The 16,168-nt window shown below is 44.4% G+C and overlaps 1 protein-coding gene across 1 annotated transcript; it reads left to right on the plus strand.

The window, feature by feature from the left end:
- The first annotated feature begins 2,034 nt into the window (after positions 1–2,034).
- On the plus strand, positions 2,035–16,168 carry LOC135522713 (envoplakin-like). Its single transcript, XM_064949240.1, has 22 exons — positions 2,035–2,271; positions 4,688–4,787; positions 4,915–5,069; positions 5,409–5,532; positions 5,871–6,002; positions 6,120–6,161; positions 6,491–6,652; positions 6,844–6,951; positions 7,153–7,248; positions 7,507–7,620; positions 8,300–8,446; positions 8,820–8,974; positions 9,121–9,221; positions 9,560–9,720; positions 10,235–10,371; positions 10,500–10,638; positions 11,074–11,267; positions 11,437–11,587; positions 11,705–11,788; positions 11,897–12,004; positions 12,157–12,249; positions 12,370–16,168. The coding sequence occupies exons 1-22, from the start codon at positions 2,219–2,221 to the stop codon at positions 15,757–15,759; spliced, it is 5,946 nt and encodes a 1,981-aa protein (XP_064805312.1). The 5' UTR covers positions 2,035–2,218; the 3' UTR covers positions 15,760–16,168.

Genomic DNA, 16,168 nt, shown 5'->3' on the forward strand with positions numbered 1-16,168 from the left:
CACAAGGTAGAATGTAGAATACAAATGAAGTGGTTGAAGTTTTCCCATGATCCATTTAGGCAAATTGTGCATTAATAAATTGGCGTCAGCCTGTATGCCCTCCCACCCAGCATTTAGAATTACTTCAGGTGCCCCGCGGACCGTCAAAATGATTCTGCAATTATCATTTATTTGGAAAAACACAATTTCCATCGCCATTTGTCACGATAGAAAATGGGACCGAGCATATAACAAATGTGTGCGCTCTATCTGAATCTTACTCTCTTGCAATTGACGTCTCCAAGCCACATTCCTCTCCGTCCCCCATTGTTGATTGACATTATCAATGAATTAAGTATTTGTATGATTAAATATTTTGCAGTGGGCCTACTAGTTGAGATGTCTCTTGTCTTAGATCACTCCCAAAAACAGCCATTCTAAGCCTCTATCCGGTTCCTTGTTTATTTCTGGTCAACCTATTGATGAGAGAATGAATAACTTTGATATCTGGTTTTATATAGCAGTCTCGTGTCCATAGCTAGGTAATTGAGGACAATGTCAAACTTTATTGTAGATTTGTGACAGGCCATCTCCAAGGGGGTCGTTTGACGCTAGTCTCCACTTCACAGTAGGGCTGTTTTTGGTTGCAGAAATGGCTTCTTGAAGACGTGAACTTTAATTTGTCTTAATTACAAACGTGTATGGGAACCATAAATATGAATAAAAATGTTCAGTGATTTGCCTTGTTTAGTCAAGGAGAAAGCACTGAGCTATACCGGAAGGATCCTTCATGGAGAGCTATGATTGGCTGAGGATAATGGTTGGGTTAACCATACAGACGGGTTGGTTGTGCGTTTACGTGTGAATTCTCAAAGAGATGGGTGGGGCTTAAGAGGGTGTGAACAATGCTGAATGGCGGTTCACAAAGAAGAGCTTTTAAAAATAAAAAAATCTCCTGAATGGGACAGCAAGTTTATCAACTTTCAAAGCAGCATAACTTTCCCATGTTTACTCCAACAGTGTATGAAAAACTTTTTGAAGCTGAGTTTGTATGAAATGTTTAAAAAACGAAATCAAAATCACTTACATTTGACATAAGCCCCCATAGAGAGATCTGGTCACATTTGTGAAGCCCACTGTAAGGGATATGTACAAGCAATGTATAGAACAGACCCAGTTTTCTTACGGTATGTGTAAAATAACATTTCTCTGTTGGATACATTCTAATATTCTGAACTTTGATTCAGAAAGATTTTTGTTGCTTTTTAAAAATCAATATAATACTTGGTAATTGATTGTTTTACAACAGGGATCATCACACAGTAAACCATCTATCTGCTGCAGGCCAATTTTCTTCTTGAGCGGATGATCGGGGGACCGGAACATAATTGCAAATAATTTATAAACTGCAAATTGACCGGCAAAAAGCCCAAACAGATATGATATTTGACTAAAACATAATAATTTCAAACCTTTCTTACGTATGTAGGTGAACACGTGTGTCTCTATTTTTCGAGGGAATACTTGGGAACAGATTTTCAAAATTAAAATCACTTGGAGATCACTTACTGGTGTTTTTAGTCTTTTATGTCAAACAATTAAAGTTTGAAAAACTTGGGGGCCAAATAAAGCTACCGGAGGGCCGCCAGTTGGTGAACCCTGTTTTACTATATCAACATTTCTACTTGTTTATGCCCCCTTCTCTCTCTCACACAATTACACACACACACACACACACGCTATAGGGACAGAGTACACAGGCACCCACTAAGATAGGATTGTACTTGCCTTGTTTAAGGTTTACATTACCTCCACTACTTATTAGTATCTAATTACCCACAAGCCCATAATGTCATTCTACACGGATCCTTATAGAAACGGAATGTTTCTCCAGACTCCCTAGCAAAATAGCGACAGTGACTTTAGAAAACCTCAATGAGTGGCAGTGAACCAATGAACGAGAGAGGTGAGTAAAGGAGGGCAGGAATGAGGAGAAGGATTGTGTAAGAACAGGTTGGCCCGGTCCTGTGGAACTAAATAGGTTGTAAACAGGGAGGGGCACAGGTACTCTTTCAGTCAGCTTAATCACAGTGCTGACACCAACGGGGGGACACACTAAAATAGGCACGGGGAGTGTGTGTCTTATCTGTGACAGCGAGAGAGGAACAGAGTGTGAGGGGAACAGAGGGACTTGAGTTCTGTCCGTGGAGTGGAACGTCCACTCGCCAAAAGATCCAGGATGTTCAAGAAGAAGGACAGTAATACCTTGAAGGGGTCCGGCAAGATCAGCAAGTGAGTCTTGAAGGAACGACAGCAAACTCGGTCATGCAACCCCCTCCACTCTACCGCCTTCCTCCTTTCCTCTCCTTCTTCCTAAACGTGGACTTGTTTCTTATCTCCGGTGTTTGCTGTGTTGCCCTCTTTCTCGTAGAATCCTCTGGAATCTCCTTTGTTTAGTTCATTCCTAACTCCTGGATAATGGAGATTGGAAGGTGGATGGTTTACTGTGTGTTTTGGCATGTTGGCGTCGTTAAGAAGACCAACTTTTGTTCGATGTAAAGATATGAAGAGAAGTTTTGTTTGTCTCTTTGGTTGTCTTGATGTTGTCGTAGGTTTTATGTGGCCTTAGGTCAGATTTGCTCAGGAGAAGCATTATAGGGGCTCTCAATCACCTGTTTGTGTATGTGTATGTGTGTGTGTTTTCAGGTCACGTAAAACAGATTCAAAAATTTGATGGTGTTATCAAATGGTACGGCTCATGAGGTTCACATTGATTTGGTGACTATTCACGTCATAACATTCCCCGTGGAGGGATATATGATGGCATCAAGATTTCTACTTTAGCATGAAAGAGTAGGACATACAGCACATAGATCAGGTAGGTTAGGGACATTTTATTGTATCAATGTTCATCCATCAATCAAGTATGACTCCTATGTCAATGCATCATCAGAAGCATAGCCTAAAGGCCGACATTAGCGATGAGTCAAGTGTCACCCGATTAAAAAAATATGAATCACTTGAGCTTCCCTAAGGTCGAAAATCAACCCTGACCTTTTGTTTTTGTCTCACCCTCAGCACAGGCCTGCTTAGCACCAGGATGGGTGGTGTTTATGTTGAGTCAATGGAGACTGGTGTCAATGGGGATGTAACCTGTAAGCCTATGGGGGTTACACTGGTAAAAAGACTCCCACGAGAAAGATTGGAATGAAAATGAGGCGGGAATACATGGCTTTATCTTGGCCAGGTCGCAGTTGCTAATGAGAACTTGTTCTCAACTAGCCTACCTGGTTAAATAAAGGTGAAATTAAAAAAATAAATAATAGTTTACCCAATCCATCACCTGTAGAAGTTGTCATTGGAGGGATAGTGGTGTTTAAAGAGGTTTGTGAGTCCTGTAGTGCTGGTATTTAAAGGGGAGGTTAGTGGCATCACTTCAGTGCTGCTATGGTCCTTAGGGGCAGGTTGACGTGAGAACACAGATCTATGGATTACTGAATCGGTCATTTTATGCTGCTGGTACAAGCATATGTAATCTCATTACATCATAATACATGTTTTACTGTTGATAGCAGCACTTTCATTTCAAAATGGCTCCTTAGGTTAAAAGGAACATGGGCAGAAATGTTGGGGTCGGGGAATGTAGTCAGTTAAGCAAATACAACTACACAGTCAAAATAGTGGACTATTTTCAACACATGCACTGTATCACCTGAATTGGTGAAATGAATTGATCCCAACTCAGATTAACAGTTGTAAGACGACAGTTACATACAGTATTTTACAGTTTATCAGGCAATCTGAAAAGCCTGGATTCTAAGCTGTGGAAAAGTATTCAACACACTTCTAACCCTCTCGGGAGATCAATGCTCTACCTTGAACCACTGCCCTGGGAGAGTACCCACTAGGTCGGCAGATCGGGAGAGCAATACAGGCAGTCACAGTCACACAGAGGGAGTGACAGAGAGACAAACAAATAGTTGTTGTGGAATGATGGAATGTTCAGCGTTTTGGGAATTCTCAGGTGGGGCAGTGGAAGTGATTCACCCTCCTGTTGATCCCAGGTCGTCACCTCTAGAGACCATTGGGATTAGGTCCCAAATGGCACACTATTCCCTACATAGTGCACTACTTTTGACATGGTCAAAAGTACTGCACTATGAAGGGAATAGGGTGCCTTTTGGGACTCACCCGTGGTTTCAGTTCAAGAGTGTTGTCTTATGTAGGGCCAGGAGCTTTTCCTGAACATCAAGAACACAGTGCCCTAGTAATAGGTTCTACCAATGGCCCAGAGTTCTTCCTGGTCAAGTCACATAAGAACTCCTGGTCCTAGTAATACATTTGGACTTTTGTTAGTCTTGGACAAAGTGTTGATTTTGGACAAAGGGAGTTCACGGAGGACAGCTTCACACACATCTACTCTGTGTCACTATCTATTCTTAGCCTGTGGTTTTATATCTAATGATTTTGCGTGTCAGGTTTTGTATTTGGATAGCTTCCACAAGGATAATGGCCTCTGCATCTTAAATGTTTAGGACCTTGACCTTCATTGGTCACTTAAGTCAAGGACAACAACTGAAGTGCTCGATTCAGACAGAGATTCCATGTCCACATTCCTCTCTCTGCCTTTTTCCTTTTTGTAGTTTGTATCTTCTTTGCTATTTTTCTAAATCAGATCTTTAACCTTTAACCTTTGCCCTCTAAACAGGGCCACAGCCAACGACTTGGCCTTGGTGATTGCACGGATGCAGAAGAATTCCGACCAGGTGGAGAAAGATGTCCTCCGGGCCGAAGAGCTACTGGCTGTGGTGAGAATACATACTGACGGTCTCTCTCTTTCCTTCTCTCTAAATAATAGTGTGTCCATGGACTTCAATTCTGGCCACTAACTGTTCTGTTGACTCACCTACTGTCTTCATCCCCATTGCCATGTAGGATGCAGAGAATGAGAAGAAAAACCGGCCCCTCCAGCACCAGAAAGTGGTGGCAAGCAACCTGTCTGAGGCTGAGGGCCTGCTGAATGACCTCTTCCTGGATGTGGACAGGGCTAAGAAGTGCAAACACCCCCAAAGCAGCGAGATAGAGAGCGAGTGAGTGACCTCTTCTAGGCCCATCCCACTGATCACAAATGTCAATTCAACGTCTATTCTACCATTTCATTGAAATGATGTGGAAACATCGTTGATTCAACCAGTGTTCCCAGTGGGATATCTCTTATGAACGCTTCAGCTGCTTCAAAAAGATTAGTCTCTGCAGAAATCCATCTATCCCTTTTCAGACATTTGATCATTGGGAGATGCAGTGAGGGTCCATCTGGATTTGTTTACTAAAACGTGTTGCTCTTGCCAGTTCTCTTTGTTATCATGCTCATGCTAAACATACTAAAACGTCTTTTCCCCCTCCCTCCCTCAACCTTTTGTTCCTTCCAGTGTCAGTCACCTCCATGACCGCTGGCTGAAAGACTGTGCCTTCTACCGGGACATCTATGAGCCTGTCAACGATGTGGAGCTGAAGCCCAGAATCGACTGGGCTTCAGTGCTCAATCGGAAACAGGTAAAATCGAGTGTCCTCTTCTTCTTTGGCAACTAACTTAAGACCAAGCCTCCATATTGTAAACATCCTTATAAAAGCATGGTGCTCATCCCCTTGACAAACTGTTCTGGTCACCAATCCAAGCTGAAATTGACTTCCGTTGTACTATATATTGCCTGACTTAACTAACACAACGGTACACAACACAACAACGAGCACAGTAGTATACAACGTTCAGTTCATCGCTATCCTACAGTTCATGTTCATTTAAGATACCCCATACAAATGCATTCTACCATAAAGCCTCTTTCGAATTGTGTCCATGACTGACCATACCGTTCTGCGTGTCTGTCTCTCAGAGGGAGGTGAACACGGAAGAGTACGGGCCCACCATGGCTGACCTGAAGAAGCAGATTGCCGCCCACAACATACTGCACAAGGAGATCGAGACCTACAGCTCTCAGCTCAGCACCAGCTCCACCAGCACCAAGGTAACCCCTTCAACTCTCATCTCCGTGACGATGAATTCAAGGGTTCGTGGATTTAATGGATGTGTTTGAAAACATCTTGTAGCTAGTGAACATGACAACAATTCATTTGTGTTTCAGGAGGAGTATGCTGCCATTAAGAAACAATACAACAACCTCTTGGTAAGTCTGTGTATCATATGGGTACTATGAGATCCAGAGGAGGCTGGTGGGAGGAGCTATAGGAGGACGGTCTCATTGTAATTGGCTGGAATGGAATAAATGGAACAGGGTCCAACACGGGGTTTCCAAATGTTTGATGTGTTTGATACTGTTCCATTTATTCCATTCCAGCCAATTACAACGAGCCCGTCCTCCTATAGCTCCTCCCACCAGCCTCCTCTGATGGGATCGGTGGGATTTCACTTTCAACCTAAAAGTAATTGTAACATCTGTTCTCTTTTTGGAGCGACTCTTTACGGTTGTTATATAATACTGTTCTATTCCCACAGGACAATTCAAAATGGCGGCACCACTACCTGAGCAGTCTGTATGACTACATGCAGGGCTGTAACAAGGAGCTGGCCTATCTAGGAGACGAACAGGCAAAAATCCTGAAACAGGACTGGAGCGACCACATGTTGGACCCTCCGGACGTCCGTAGACAGTATGAGGTGAGAGTCCATCTAAGGGGTCAAATAGAGTGTCACTCAATGTCAATGGACTTTACATAACAATAAAGTATGAAAACGTTGCTTGAGGAGGTGCTTCATAGGTTTCTGGCGTGGATGTACATTTAGTTTTCCATTACTGAAGGAGCCATGTTCAGTGACATCATATTTCATTTTTTTTTTATCTCAATCAGAACTTTAAGAACAACAGCCTGCTGTCCCATGAGAGCGAAGTGAACAAACTCCAGGACGACGGAGATCGACTCATTGAACTGAAGCACCCGGCCAGCACCACAATACAGGTACACGCCAATAACCAATTCAAACTTTTAAGTACACCTCCCCTTGTCGACTATTACCATTTTACATAGTCTTCAATCAAGAATCGATCACTCTTCCGTAGATTAGACTTCTACATGTAGGTCCACCAACTTTACAACTTCCTGAAAGATATCGAGATTTCCCCTTTTTCCGTGATGGCTTCATCTTTATACTTGTTTCAGTCTCAGAGAGATTCTTTACGGAATGACTGGCAGAAGTTCCTCAACCTGTGCATCTGCCAAGAGACCCATCTGGATAACATGGAGGATTTCAAGAAGGTACACGTCACTCAGAATGCATTCATTAACGTGGCTTCGTAGTATCGACATCAGCTTAGAATAATATTCCGACTTCCGTCTTTATTGCCAGAATGGAAAGGGTATCTTCTGTTTGGTTTTGAACCAGAAATGTCCCTAAGCACATGACCATAGACATGCAAACTGCAGCATGATCAGTAAACTGAATAGGTCAAAGATACTGTATGTGGGAAAAATATACCATGTTCTGATGTGTTGTCTGTCTGTGTCCCTGTTCAGTACCAACTAGATGTGGAGACACTATCGGAGTCGCTGAGTGAACTCAACTCTAGCCTGAAGAAAGTGGAAGGCTCAACAGGGAGGAGTGGCTCAGCGATGACTCTGCAACTGGAGGTAAGAGAAGATATTGTTTATTTGTCCATACTAGATGGAAATTTGTCTTCTGCTTATTTCCAACCTCTCTGATACATACACACACACACAAAAATGCAAATATAGGTAATGCCAGGATGTGAACACTGATATCTATTGTACATCTGGATACTGTTCCAATCTCATGGAATCTTTGTTGTTAACTTGCGCAGTAAACTTTCAACACACCCATGAATCATAAAGATGCTACATTGCATTTCATATTGAGAAAAATAAATACAACTCATGCTTTTACCTCTGCACATTTATTATCAAATTTATTGTCATATAAATATATATAAAAAAACATTTTCAAGACCATTGTTTTTTTCTACAATGTCAATTTATGGGATTTAACTCCCTGCACCACAATAGATAAATAAATGGTAGTGTGCGTGTTAACACTTCACTTCTAAAGACATTACATTTCTTTCACACATTATCAAATGTTATCATGACATTACCCTACTACATTATGTAAATAACGTGAAGAAAAATGGTTATTCTGAAATGCAATGCAGGTGGTCCCAATTTCACCTTTACCCTCTCTCTCTCTCTCTCTCTCTCTCTCTCTCTCTCTCTCTCTCTCTCTCTCTCTCTCTCTCTCTCTCTCTCTCTCTCTCTCTCTCTCTCTCTCACTCTCTCTTTCCCCATCTCTCAGGCTGAGGAGAGCACGGTGCAACGCAACGAGCAGCTCCTGGCTGACCTGAGGAAGAGGAGCACCACCATCGCCCCCCTCAAGCTGCGCCGCTACCCGCCCACCAGGTCCACCACTGTGGAGTCCCTCTGTGACTGGAAGACTGAGAAGGTATGACCAGCTGCTCTTGACCTCTCACCTTTTAACTTTGACCCTGTCCTGGAGCCTCCACCACAGGTTACGGTATGAAGTCAAAGCGGGTTCGAAACCTCTGTAGAATCTTTGATAAAGCTACTAAGCAATGACGTGACTCCTAGAGTAGAATAGAATGCTCTACCACGGCACTGAGAGGTGTGTCAAGCCATGCAACGTAATGTAGGCTCATGTAAACATCCAAAAACCAAACATTACCGTGACTCGGGAACAAACTAAAGTAAATTCAAGTTCCTAGAGACCTCAGTATTGGGCATTGTGTTTGTGAGATGAAAAGGAATATTTACATGTGATCCATTCTGAGGAAAGTTCTCTCTTTGTGTTCTTTTAGGCTGAACTCACTCGAGGGGACAAGTTCACCCTCAAGTCGAATTCAGACGGTGAGAACTGGGACGTATTGAACAGTGGTGGGGCAACCAAAACCTTTCCAGGGGTCTGCTTCCTGATCCCACCCCCTGACCCAGAGGCCATTGCCACCGTAGACCTGTAAGCAACAGGAGCACTGTCAGCAATGTCATTTATGTCAATTATATGACATGCATATGGACAATAATACTTCAATTTTGTGAATTAAAATGTCTCAGTTCTAACGATTTTTGTGTGTGTGTGTGTGTGTGTGTGCGCGCGCGCAGACATGGTGATGTGCTTGACGACATCAAGAAGAGGAGGGCTGTTTATTTAGGCACAATGAAGGACAAGATCCGTTGTGTCGAAGAGAAACCCGTATACACAGGTGAGGAAAAAAATTCCTCCATTAATCCCAGTACCCCAAAACAAAGCCTTCCAAATAACTCTGGACCTGCTACTGTTACTGCTAGGATCCTTAACTGTAAATAAGGAGAAATGGCTTCTCCAAGTTTTGATTCAACCTTGTCCCGAGACCACATTGTGATATCACGTTCAATTCATCACGTCATGTAAACCCCAAGCCAAAGGGTATTTATGGGACATGTGTACATATGCAATATGTGAAATTAACTACGGCTGCAGATAAAAATGGCACCCTATTCCCTGCATACTGCACTACTATTGATAAGGCCAGATTATCATTGCCCTGTGTCCCCCACGTAGCTCCTCCGTCCAACCCCAAAGCTAAAGCCGTGGCCGGTCAGCTGGATAAGCTGGATGAGGACCTGGTCAAAGCCAAGCAGGGCATGTTGAGCCGTCTGAGGGCCCCGCTGGACCGCAGTGACCCCACCGCCGACCTGGCCAAGAGGCTGAAGGAGCAAGAGGTGAGAGAGAGAGTCTTGTTTTTTAACTTTATCGAGACAGATACAAGTGGAAGTGAGCAGGAAGACAGAGAAGGCGAGAGAAAGTCTTGTTTTTAACTTTATTGAGACCGATACAAGAGGAAATGAGAAAAGAGACTGAGAAGGAGGGAGAAAGAGAGTAGAGGTGGAGCCGGGATTCGTACCCACACTGTGGAGTGATATGTGTTGCAGGCCACATTAACCACTCGACCAGCCTCAGGCACAGTCTAAGGGGACATCCAAAACGGTACCCTATTCCGCTACTTTTTGATAGATAGAAAGCATGTCTACCAGCCGTTGTAACTGTACAGTATATCTTCATGCTGGTTAACAAGCTAAATCTGAATAATTATAGATTGACATTGATGGATTCGTGCCTCCTAAAGATGATGATAACGATGAGGAGTCTCATGACTATGGCGATGACGATGATGATAGTTATGCTATTGTTGGTGAGGATGGTACTGACATGATACGGTGGTTGTACCTCTTGTAGAAAGCAGCAGATGCTCTGGCAGCTATGGAGCAGCCGAAGTTGGAGAAGGACATCTCCAAAGGCCTTGCAGCCAAACTTCAAGCTGCCAAGGACAAGCAAGATGGCATCGTAGCCCTGGCCGACCTATTTAACAAGAAGTACGACCATTTTACAAACATACATTATCCCCGATCACCTGTCTTAGCGATATGATATTATCAGAAATTTGCATCACGCAGAAGATCTTGCTGTTAATTATTATTATTTTTTGCCACTTATTCTATAGGGCCAATGCATCTCTGAACCTGGAGAAGCAGATCAAGAAAGTGGATGGCATCGTCTCTGGCTTTGAGGAAAAGCTGAATAAGGATGGCCCTATCCCAGATGTCCCCAATGCTATTCAGGACCGCACCCAGGAGATCCAGGTGGGCGGGACAATTACCAGTGCACCCCATTCCCTATATAGTGAACTACTTTTGACCAGGACCATTGCCTACACTGCCTTGGATTAGTGTGCCATTTTGGACACACCTCAACAGTCCTAAGAGAACCAAATAGATTCTACAGTATCCTTGAACAAATTGGTGTGGTTGACTTCTAGTGGTTGACTTGAAGTAATAAAGGACTGTATCATTTGACTGCACATTTCAGTCACCCCTTCTAATGTGGCTAAAAGCACAGCACCAGGACACATTTCAGTCACCCCTTCTAATGTAGCTAAAAGCACAGCACCAGGACACATTTCAGTCACCCCTTCTAATGTAGCTAAAAGCACAGCACCAGGACACATTTCAGTCACCCCTTCTAATGTAGCTAAAAGCACAGCACCAGGACACATTTCTCGTATCTGTTCTCTACAGAGTCTGCGTAAGGATGTGGCGGGCTCTCAGAGTGAACTGAAAAAGCTGGGCCAGGACCTGGAGACCAGCGAGCAGCTGTGTAGTTCCCTGCAGCAGGGCTACCAGGAGTACTGCCCAGACATCCATCGCCAGGGGACCCAGGTCAAACAACTACAGAACCGCTACTCTAACGTCAACAACCAGCTGAAGGAGAGGTGAGCCAAGGGCCACTTGCCTGTTAGCTAACGTTGACTACGCACACCATGTCTGCAAATATATGGTATCAAAAATAGTCCATTCATTTGCTCGAACGTCAGATGAATAGAATAATTGTTTTCAGTTTGTCATCGTGAAAGTGTTTTTCATTGCGTTTTTCTGTCTCAGAGAGGGCCTCTTGCAAGAGGCTGCAGGCAAGAACCAGGAATTCCAGGACTCAAGCAAATCTCTGAACTCCTTCCTGAAAAATCTGCCTGACAACAAGATCAGCCCCAGCGATGACCTATCACAGGTCAACTCCAAGCAGACCTCCCAGAAGGTCAGTTTGTTTGTGTTGTGTGTCAAGAAGCTTTGAAATTCTTGGAGATATTCTTAAAATATCATTGTAAGACACATATTTTGCAATCAAGTTTTAATTTGGTGATTTTTATTGCAGAGGGTGGTGGACGACATCAAGAGGAAGGGAGACGATCTGGATAGAGTGGTTGACCTTTCCCAAGATTTGCAGAATATCCTCAATGTAAGACTCATTATCCTACTCCATCATGATTAACCATTTATTTGTGCAACAGACATTTAAATATTTGGATATTGAATAATAAAATCTTAATTTCAACTGCTTATGCAGGAATATGAGGTCAACACTGACAAATACAGCAGCGCCCTCGACAATGTGGGAGCCAACAATTCCAAAAAGCGTCACACCTCCACCCTTGCCGATTCTGTGCAGAACCAGGTAATACATAAGGAATGGAAGTCAATAGACACAAATGACATTAATGTTTATCCACTTCTATGCAGATCCAATGTAGGGTGCGTCATGTTTGCCTGCATGTTTTCTTGAGCACAGTGAGCTGAAGGATGGCTGTGCTTCTTTGTACATTACAGGAAAAGGCTGTGGTGAACCACTATGCTAAAACGTCAGCTGAGAATGACCAGCTGCTCAATCAGATGGGCTTTGCTAAGAACCTCATCGCTCAGGTGAGTTGGAAAATCTGCACACAACTTCTTGCCCACTGCCTGATCAAAGATCAATTGAATGTGTTTTGGATACAAAATTATGAAAATGTTGAAGTATTTTTTTTGGTTTACTTTTTGTAGAAACATGAGAAACAATCCATAGAACCAACCATAAAACCAATCATAAACATAAAGAGCCTGCAGCGAGAGTTGAGTGCGGAGAGCGATAGACGCAGCCGTGCTGAGACTGACGTGACAACGTTCAAGACCAGGATGCTGTCTCTGAAGAGCCGTAAAGGGATGCATCGAGTTGAGGAGAAGGAGGTAATCGAGTACTACCGCGACCCTAAACTGGAGACCGACCTAAAAGATCTGGAGGACCAAATCCACAAAGAGGCCTTGAAGCGCAGCCGTACCCAGGGTGAGATTGAGGGTGTGAAAATCAAAATCGCCAATTTTGGGGACGACCTCAAGTGCATCAAGCCCAAACTGGTGACTAGAGAGGTGACTGAGTTTGAGAGAGATCCTCAGTTGGATGTAGAAGCCTCCAAGTTAAAAGACGAGATCGGCAAGATAAAGAATGAGGTTCGAGTAAAAGAGGGAGAAGTCATTCAACAGAAGACAGAGGTCACCATCCTGAATGCTACAAGACCCAACATCAGGGAGAAGATCATGAAAAGGGAGGTGATTCGATTGGAGAAGGATCCAGAGATGCTCAAGGCTGTTAAAACATTTGAGAAGGAAATTGCAGATGAAGGCCACAAGAGCAAGACTCTGAATGACGAGATCTTCCAAACGAGGAGCCAGATCAATGCATTGGAGAGGATCATTCCCACCATTCAGCCCAAGGTGGTCACCAGGGAGGTGAAGAAAGTCGAACAGGACCCTGAGCTAATCAATGAATCCAAGAGGATTCGATCAGGCCTAGAGGGAGAGAAAATTGAGACGGACTCTCTGGTCAAGGAGGTCTCTCAGCTCAAAAATCGGTATAGCGAGGTGGGGCAGTGGAAGCCCAAGGTCGAACTCAGGGAAATCGTCAATGAGATCTACCGCATAGATCCACAAACAGAGTTGGAGATAATGCGTCTGAAGAAAGATGTTCAAGACTTGAACAAGCAGCGTTCTGACTTACAGGACCAGATCACTCTGGTCATGGTCGATCTGGAAGCCCTGCGTTCCAAGAAGCCAAAGGTGGAGCTGAAGGAAGTCATCCAAGACGTGGTGAAAGAGGAGAGGAGCCCTGAGAACGAAAGAGAGATACAGAGGCTCAATGATCAGGTGAACAATCTGCACCGTACTTACAATAATGTAGAGGACCAGATTAACCTCCTGAGGAAAGAGAGGGACGAGTGGAAAGCAGAAAAATCCAAGGTGGAGACAAAGCTTATGACCAAAGATATCTTCAAGTATGAGGATGATCCGCTCTTGGAGAAGGAGGCAGATCGGCTGAGAAAGGAGGTACGCGAAGAGCAACAGCGTCGCCGTACCATTGAAGAGATGGTGTTCGACCTGCAAAACAAGTCCATCCTGCTGGAGAGACAAAAGCCAGAGGAAAAAGTGGTGGTGCAGGAGGTGGTGCGTCTACAGAAGGACCCCAAGCAGATAGTTGAGCATGATAAGCTTGGCAGGACCCTGGATGAGGAGGTTAAGTCCCGCCGGCAGCTAGAGCTTGAGATGCAAAAACTTAAAACCTTATTGGAGGAGAAGGAGAACATCCTAAAGCAGAGTGATGAACATCAGACAAAGATTAAAGTGGAGTCTGAACTGAAACAGATCACACTGCGCATCAAAGAGCTTGAGAATGCCCCACCGCCCATCGAGGAGAGTATTGTTGTCGAGGAGGTCCTGAAAGTTGAGAGAGACCCCAGACTGGAGAGGATGACCAACGGTCTTCGCTCAGACATGGACAAGGAAACCAATGACGTCCTGAATATTCAGAGAAACATCAGGAACACAAATGTCAAGCTTGAGCTCCTTCAGCGAGAAAAGGCCGTAGAGAAGACGGTGTACAAAGAGGTTATCCGGGTGGAGAAAGACCAGGCTGTAGAAGCAGAGAGATACCGCCTGAAGGGCCTGGTGTCTCAGGAGAAACATGCCAGGCAGGACCTGGAGGAAAAAATCAAACAACTCTCTGATAAACTCAACCGACTGAATGGCACTCAGTCAAGCACTTCCCGGGAAGAGACAAGTCTCATTCTGGCCAGGGACGCCTTGCAGAGGGAGAAAGACAACCTCACCCGGGAGCTGAAGAAGTTGGAGTCTGAGAGGCAAGACATCAGCGTATCGTTCCAGCAGCAGACCAAGCTGATGAGCGAGAGAAGCCAGATCAACAGGCAAAAGAGTGTCAAGATGGAGTCTGACGTGCAGCGTCTGGAGAGGGAGATACTGGACGAGAAAGACACGATTCACCAAAAAGACAACACCATCAGGGAACTCCAAAGGGACAAGGAGAAGGAAGACCATGCAGAGACCCGGACAAAGGAGACCAATGTCTCCACTAAAATCACCATCTTGGACCCTGATACTGGCAAAGAACTATCGCCATATGAAGCCTACCTGCAGGGACTGATCGACCGTACCCAGTACATGCATCTGCAAGAGCTGGAGTGCGATTGGGAGGAAATAACTTCCATGGGACCTGATGGGGAGACCTCTGTGCTGCAGGATCGCAAGAGCGGCAAGCAGTACTCTATCAAAAATGCCTTGAGAGATGGAAAACTGACCCAGTATGATCTCCAAAAATACAAGGATGGGAAAATGCCTATTTCAGAGTTTGCCCTCCTTGTCGCAGGTGAAAAAGAAAAACAGCCCAAGTTCAACTCAATCACATCAAAGCCAGCATCCTCGCTAAAGTCGTCCCCTACCAGCAGTGCCCCTGTTCCTGCCCCGAAGGAAAGATATCCTATCGCTGGTGTAATTGACACAAACACTGACACATGCCTCTCCATACGCAGTGCAGTGGCCCGCAAGCTGATCGAAAGCGGCACAGCACAAAAGCTGTTGGAAGCACAGGCTGCTACAGGGGGCATCGTTGACATCAGCAACATGGAGAGATACTCGGTCCACAAAGCAGCCGAGAGGGGACTCATCGATTCGAGCCAACTGCAGCGGCTACTCAACGCCCAGAAAGCCTACACTGGCGTGGAGGACCCCATGACCAGAGAACGCCTGTCGGTGGGAGAGGCCGTCCTGAAAGGTTGGATGCCCAAAGAAACTGCCCTGCGTTACATGGAGGTGCAACACCTGACGGGAGGGCTGGTAAATCCCAACAACACAGACCGTGTGGGCATACAGGAGGCCATTGGAGCCAAGATGATTGACAGCACCATGATGAGAGAGCTTCAGGACGAGTACAACTACGCCAAGGAAATTGTTGACCCCACAACAAAGGATAAAATCAACTACAAGCAAGCGATGGCCCGCTGCAAGACAGATCCTCAGTCTGGCCTACTGATGCTACCTGCTTCCTCCAAAGTGTCTGGCAGCAGCTACACCCCCACATACAACTCTCAGCGATTTTCTTCCAGATAATAGACATGTTAACAGTGTGCTTGGAGGGTATTGTTGTCTCTACGGTGAATAATATGAAGTCAAATAATATTGTATAAACATAGATATCAATACTATCCAGAATGTATAATTTAATTTAGTCTGAAAATACTGCATAGCACACTAAGGTCATGACTGTTGCTGCTGAGTTGCTTTTGTTTACCAAATTTGTTTGGAGATGGCAGAATCTACTTTATAAAAGGACACAAAGGAGTTTTGTTGTTGTTTATCCTTGATATTGTTTTACGAGAGATGATGGGACATGGTGCAATGTTATTGACTAGATTTCGCTTGTCTATTTCTTATGTCTTATTTTCCTGACACTGATCCTTTTAAATGCAACCTTGATACTGTATCAAGAAAATAATTATTAAAGATGAGATTGTCAACA

The sequence above is a fragment of the Oncorhynchus masou genome, chromosome 4 (assembly GCF_036934945.1).
Source record: "Oncorhynchus masou masou isolate Uvic2021 chromosome 4, UVic_Omas_1.1, whole genome shotgun sequence".
NCBI classification, from domain to species: domain Eukaryota; kingdom Metazoa; phylum Chordata; class Actinopteri; order Salmoniformes; family Salmonidae; genus Oncorhynchus; species Oncorhynchus masou.

What these genes read in the sequence shown, in the direction of transcription:
- LOC135522713 (XM_064949240.1), top strand. Translation starts at nt 2,219, where the DNA reads ATGTTCAAGAAGAAGGACAGTAATACCTTGAAGGGGTCCGGCAAGATC. An exon ending in AGAGGCTGAAGGAGCAAGAG is followed by an intron (nt 9,721 to 10,234) that starts GTGAGAGAGAGA and finishes TACCTCTTGTAG; the next exon opens with AAAGCAGCAGATGCTCTGGC. An exon ending in CCGATTCTGTGCAGAACCAG is followed by an intron (nt 12,005 to 12,156) that starts GTAATACATAAG and finishes TGTACATTACAG; the next exon opens with GAAAAGGCTGTGGTGAACCA.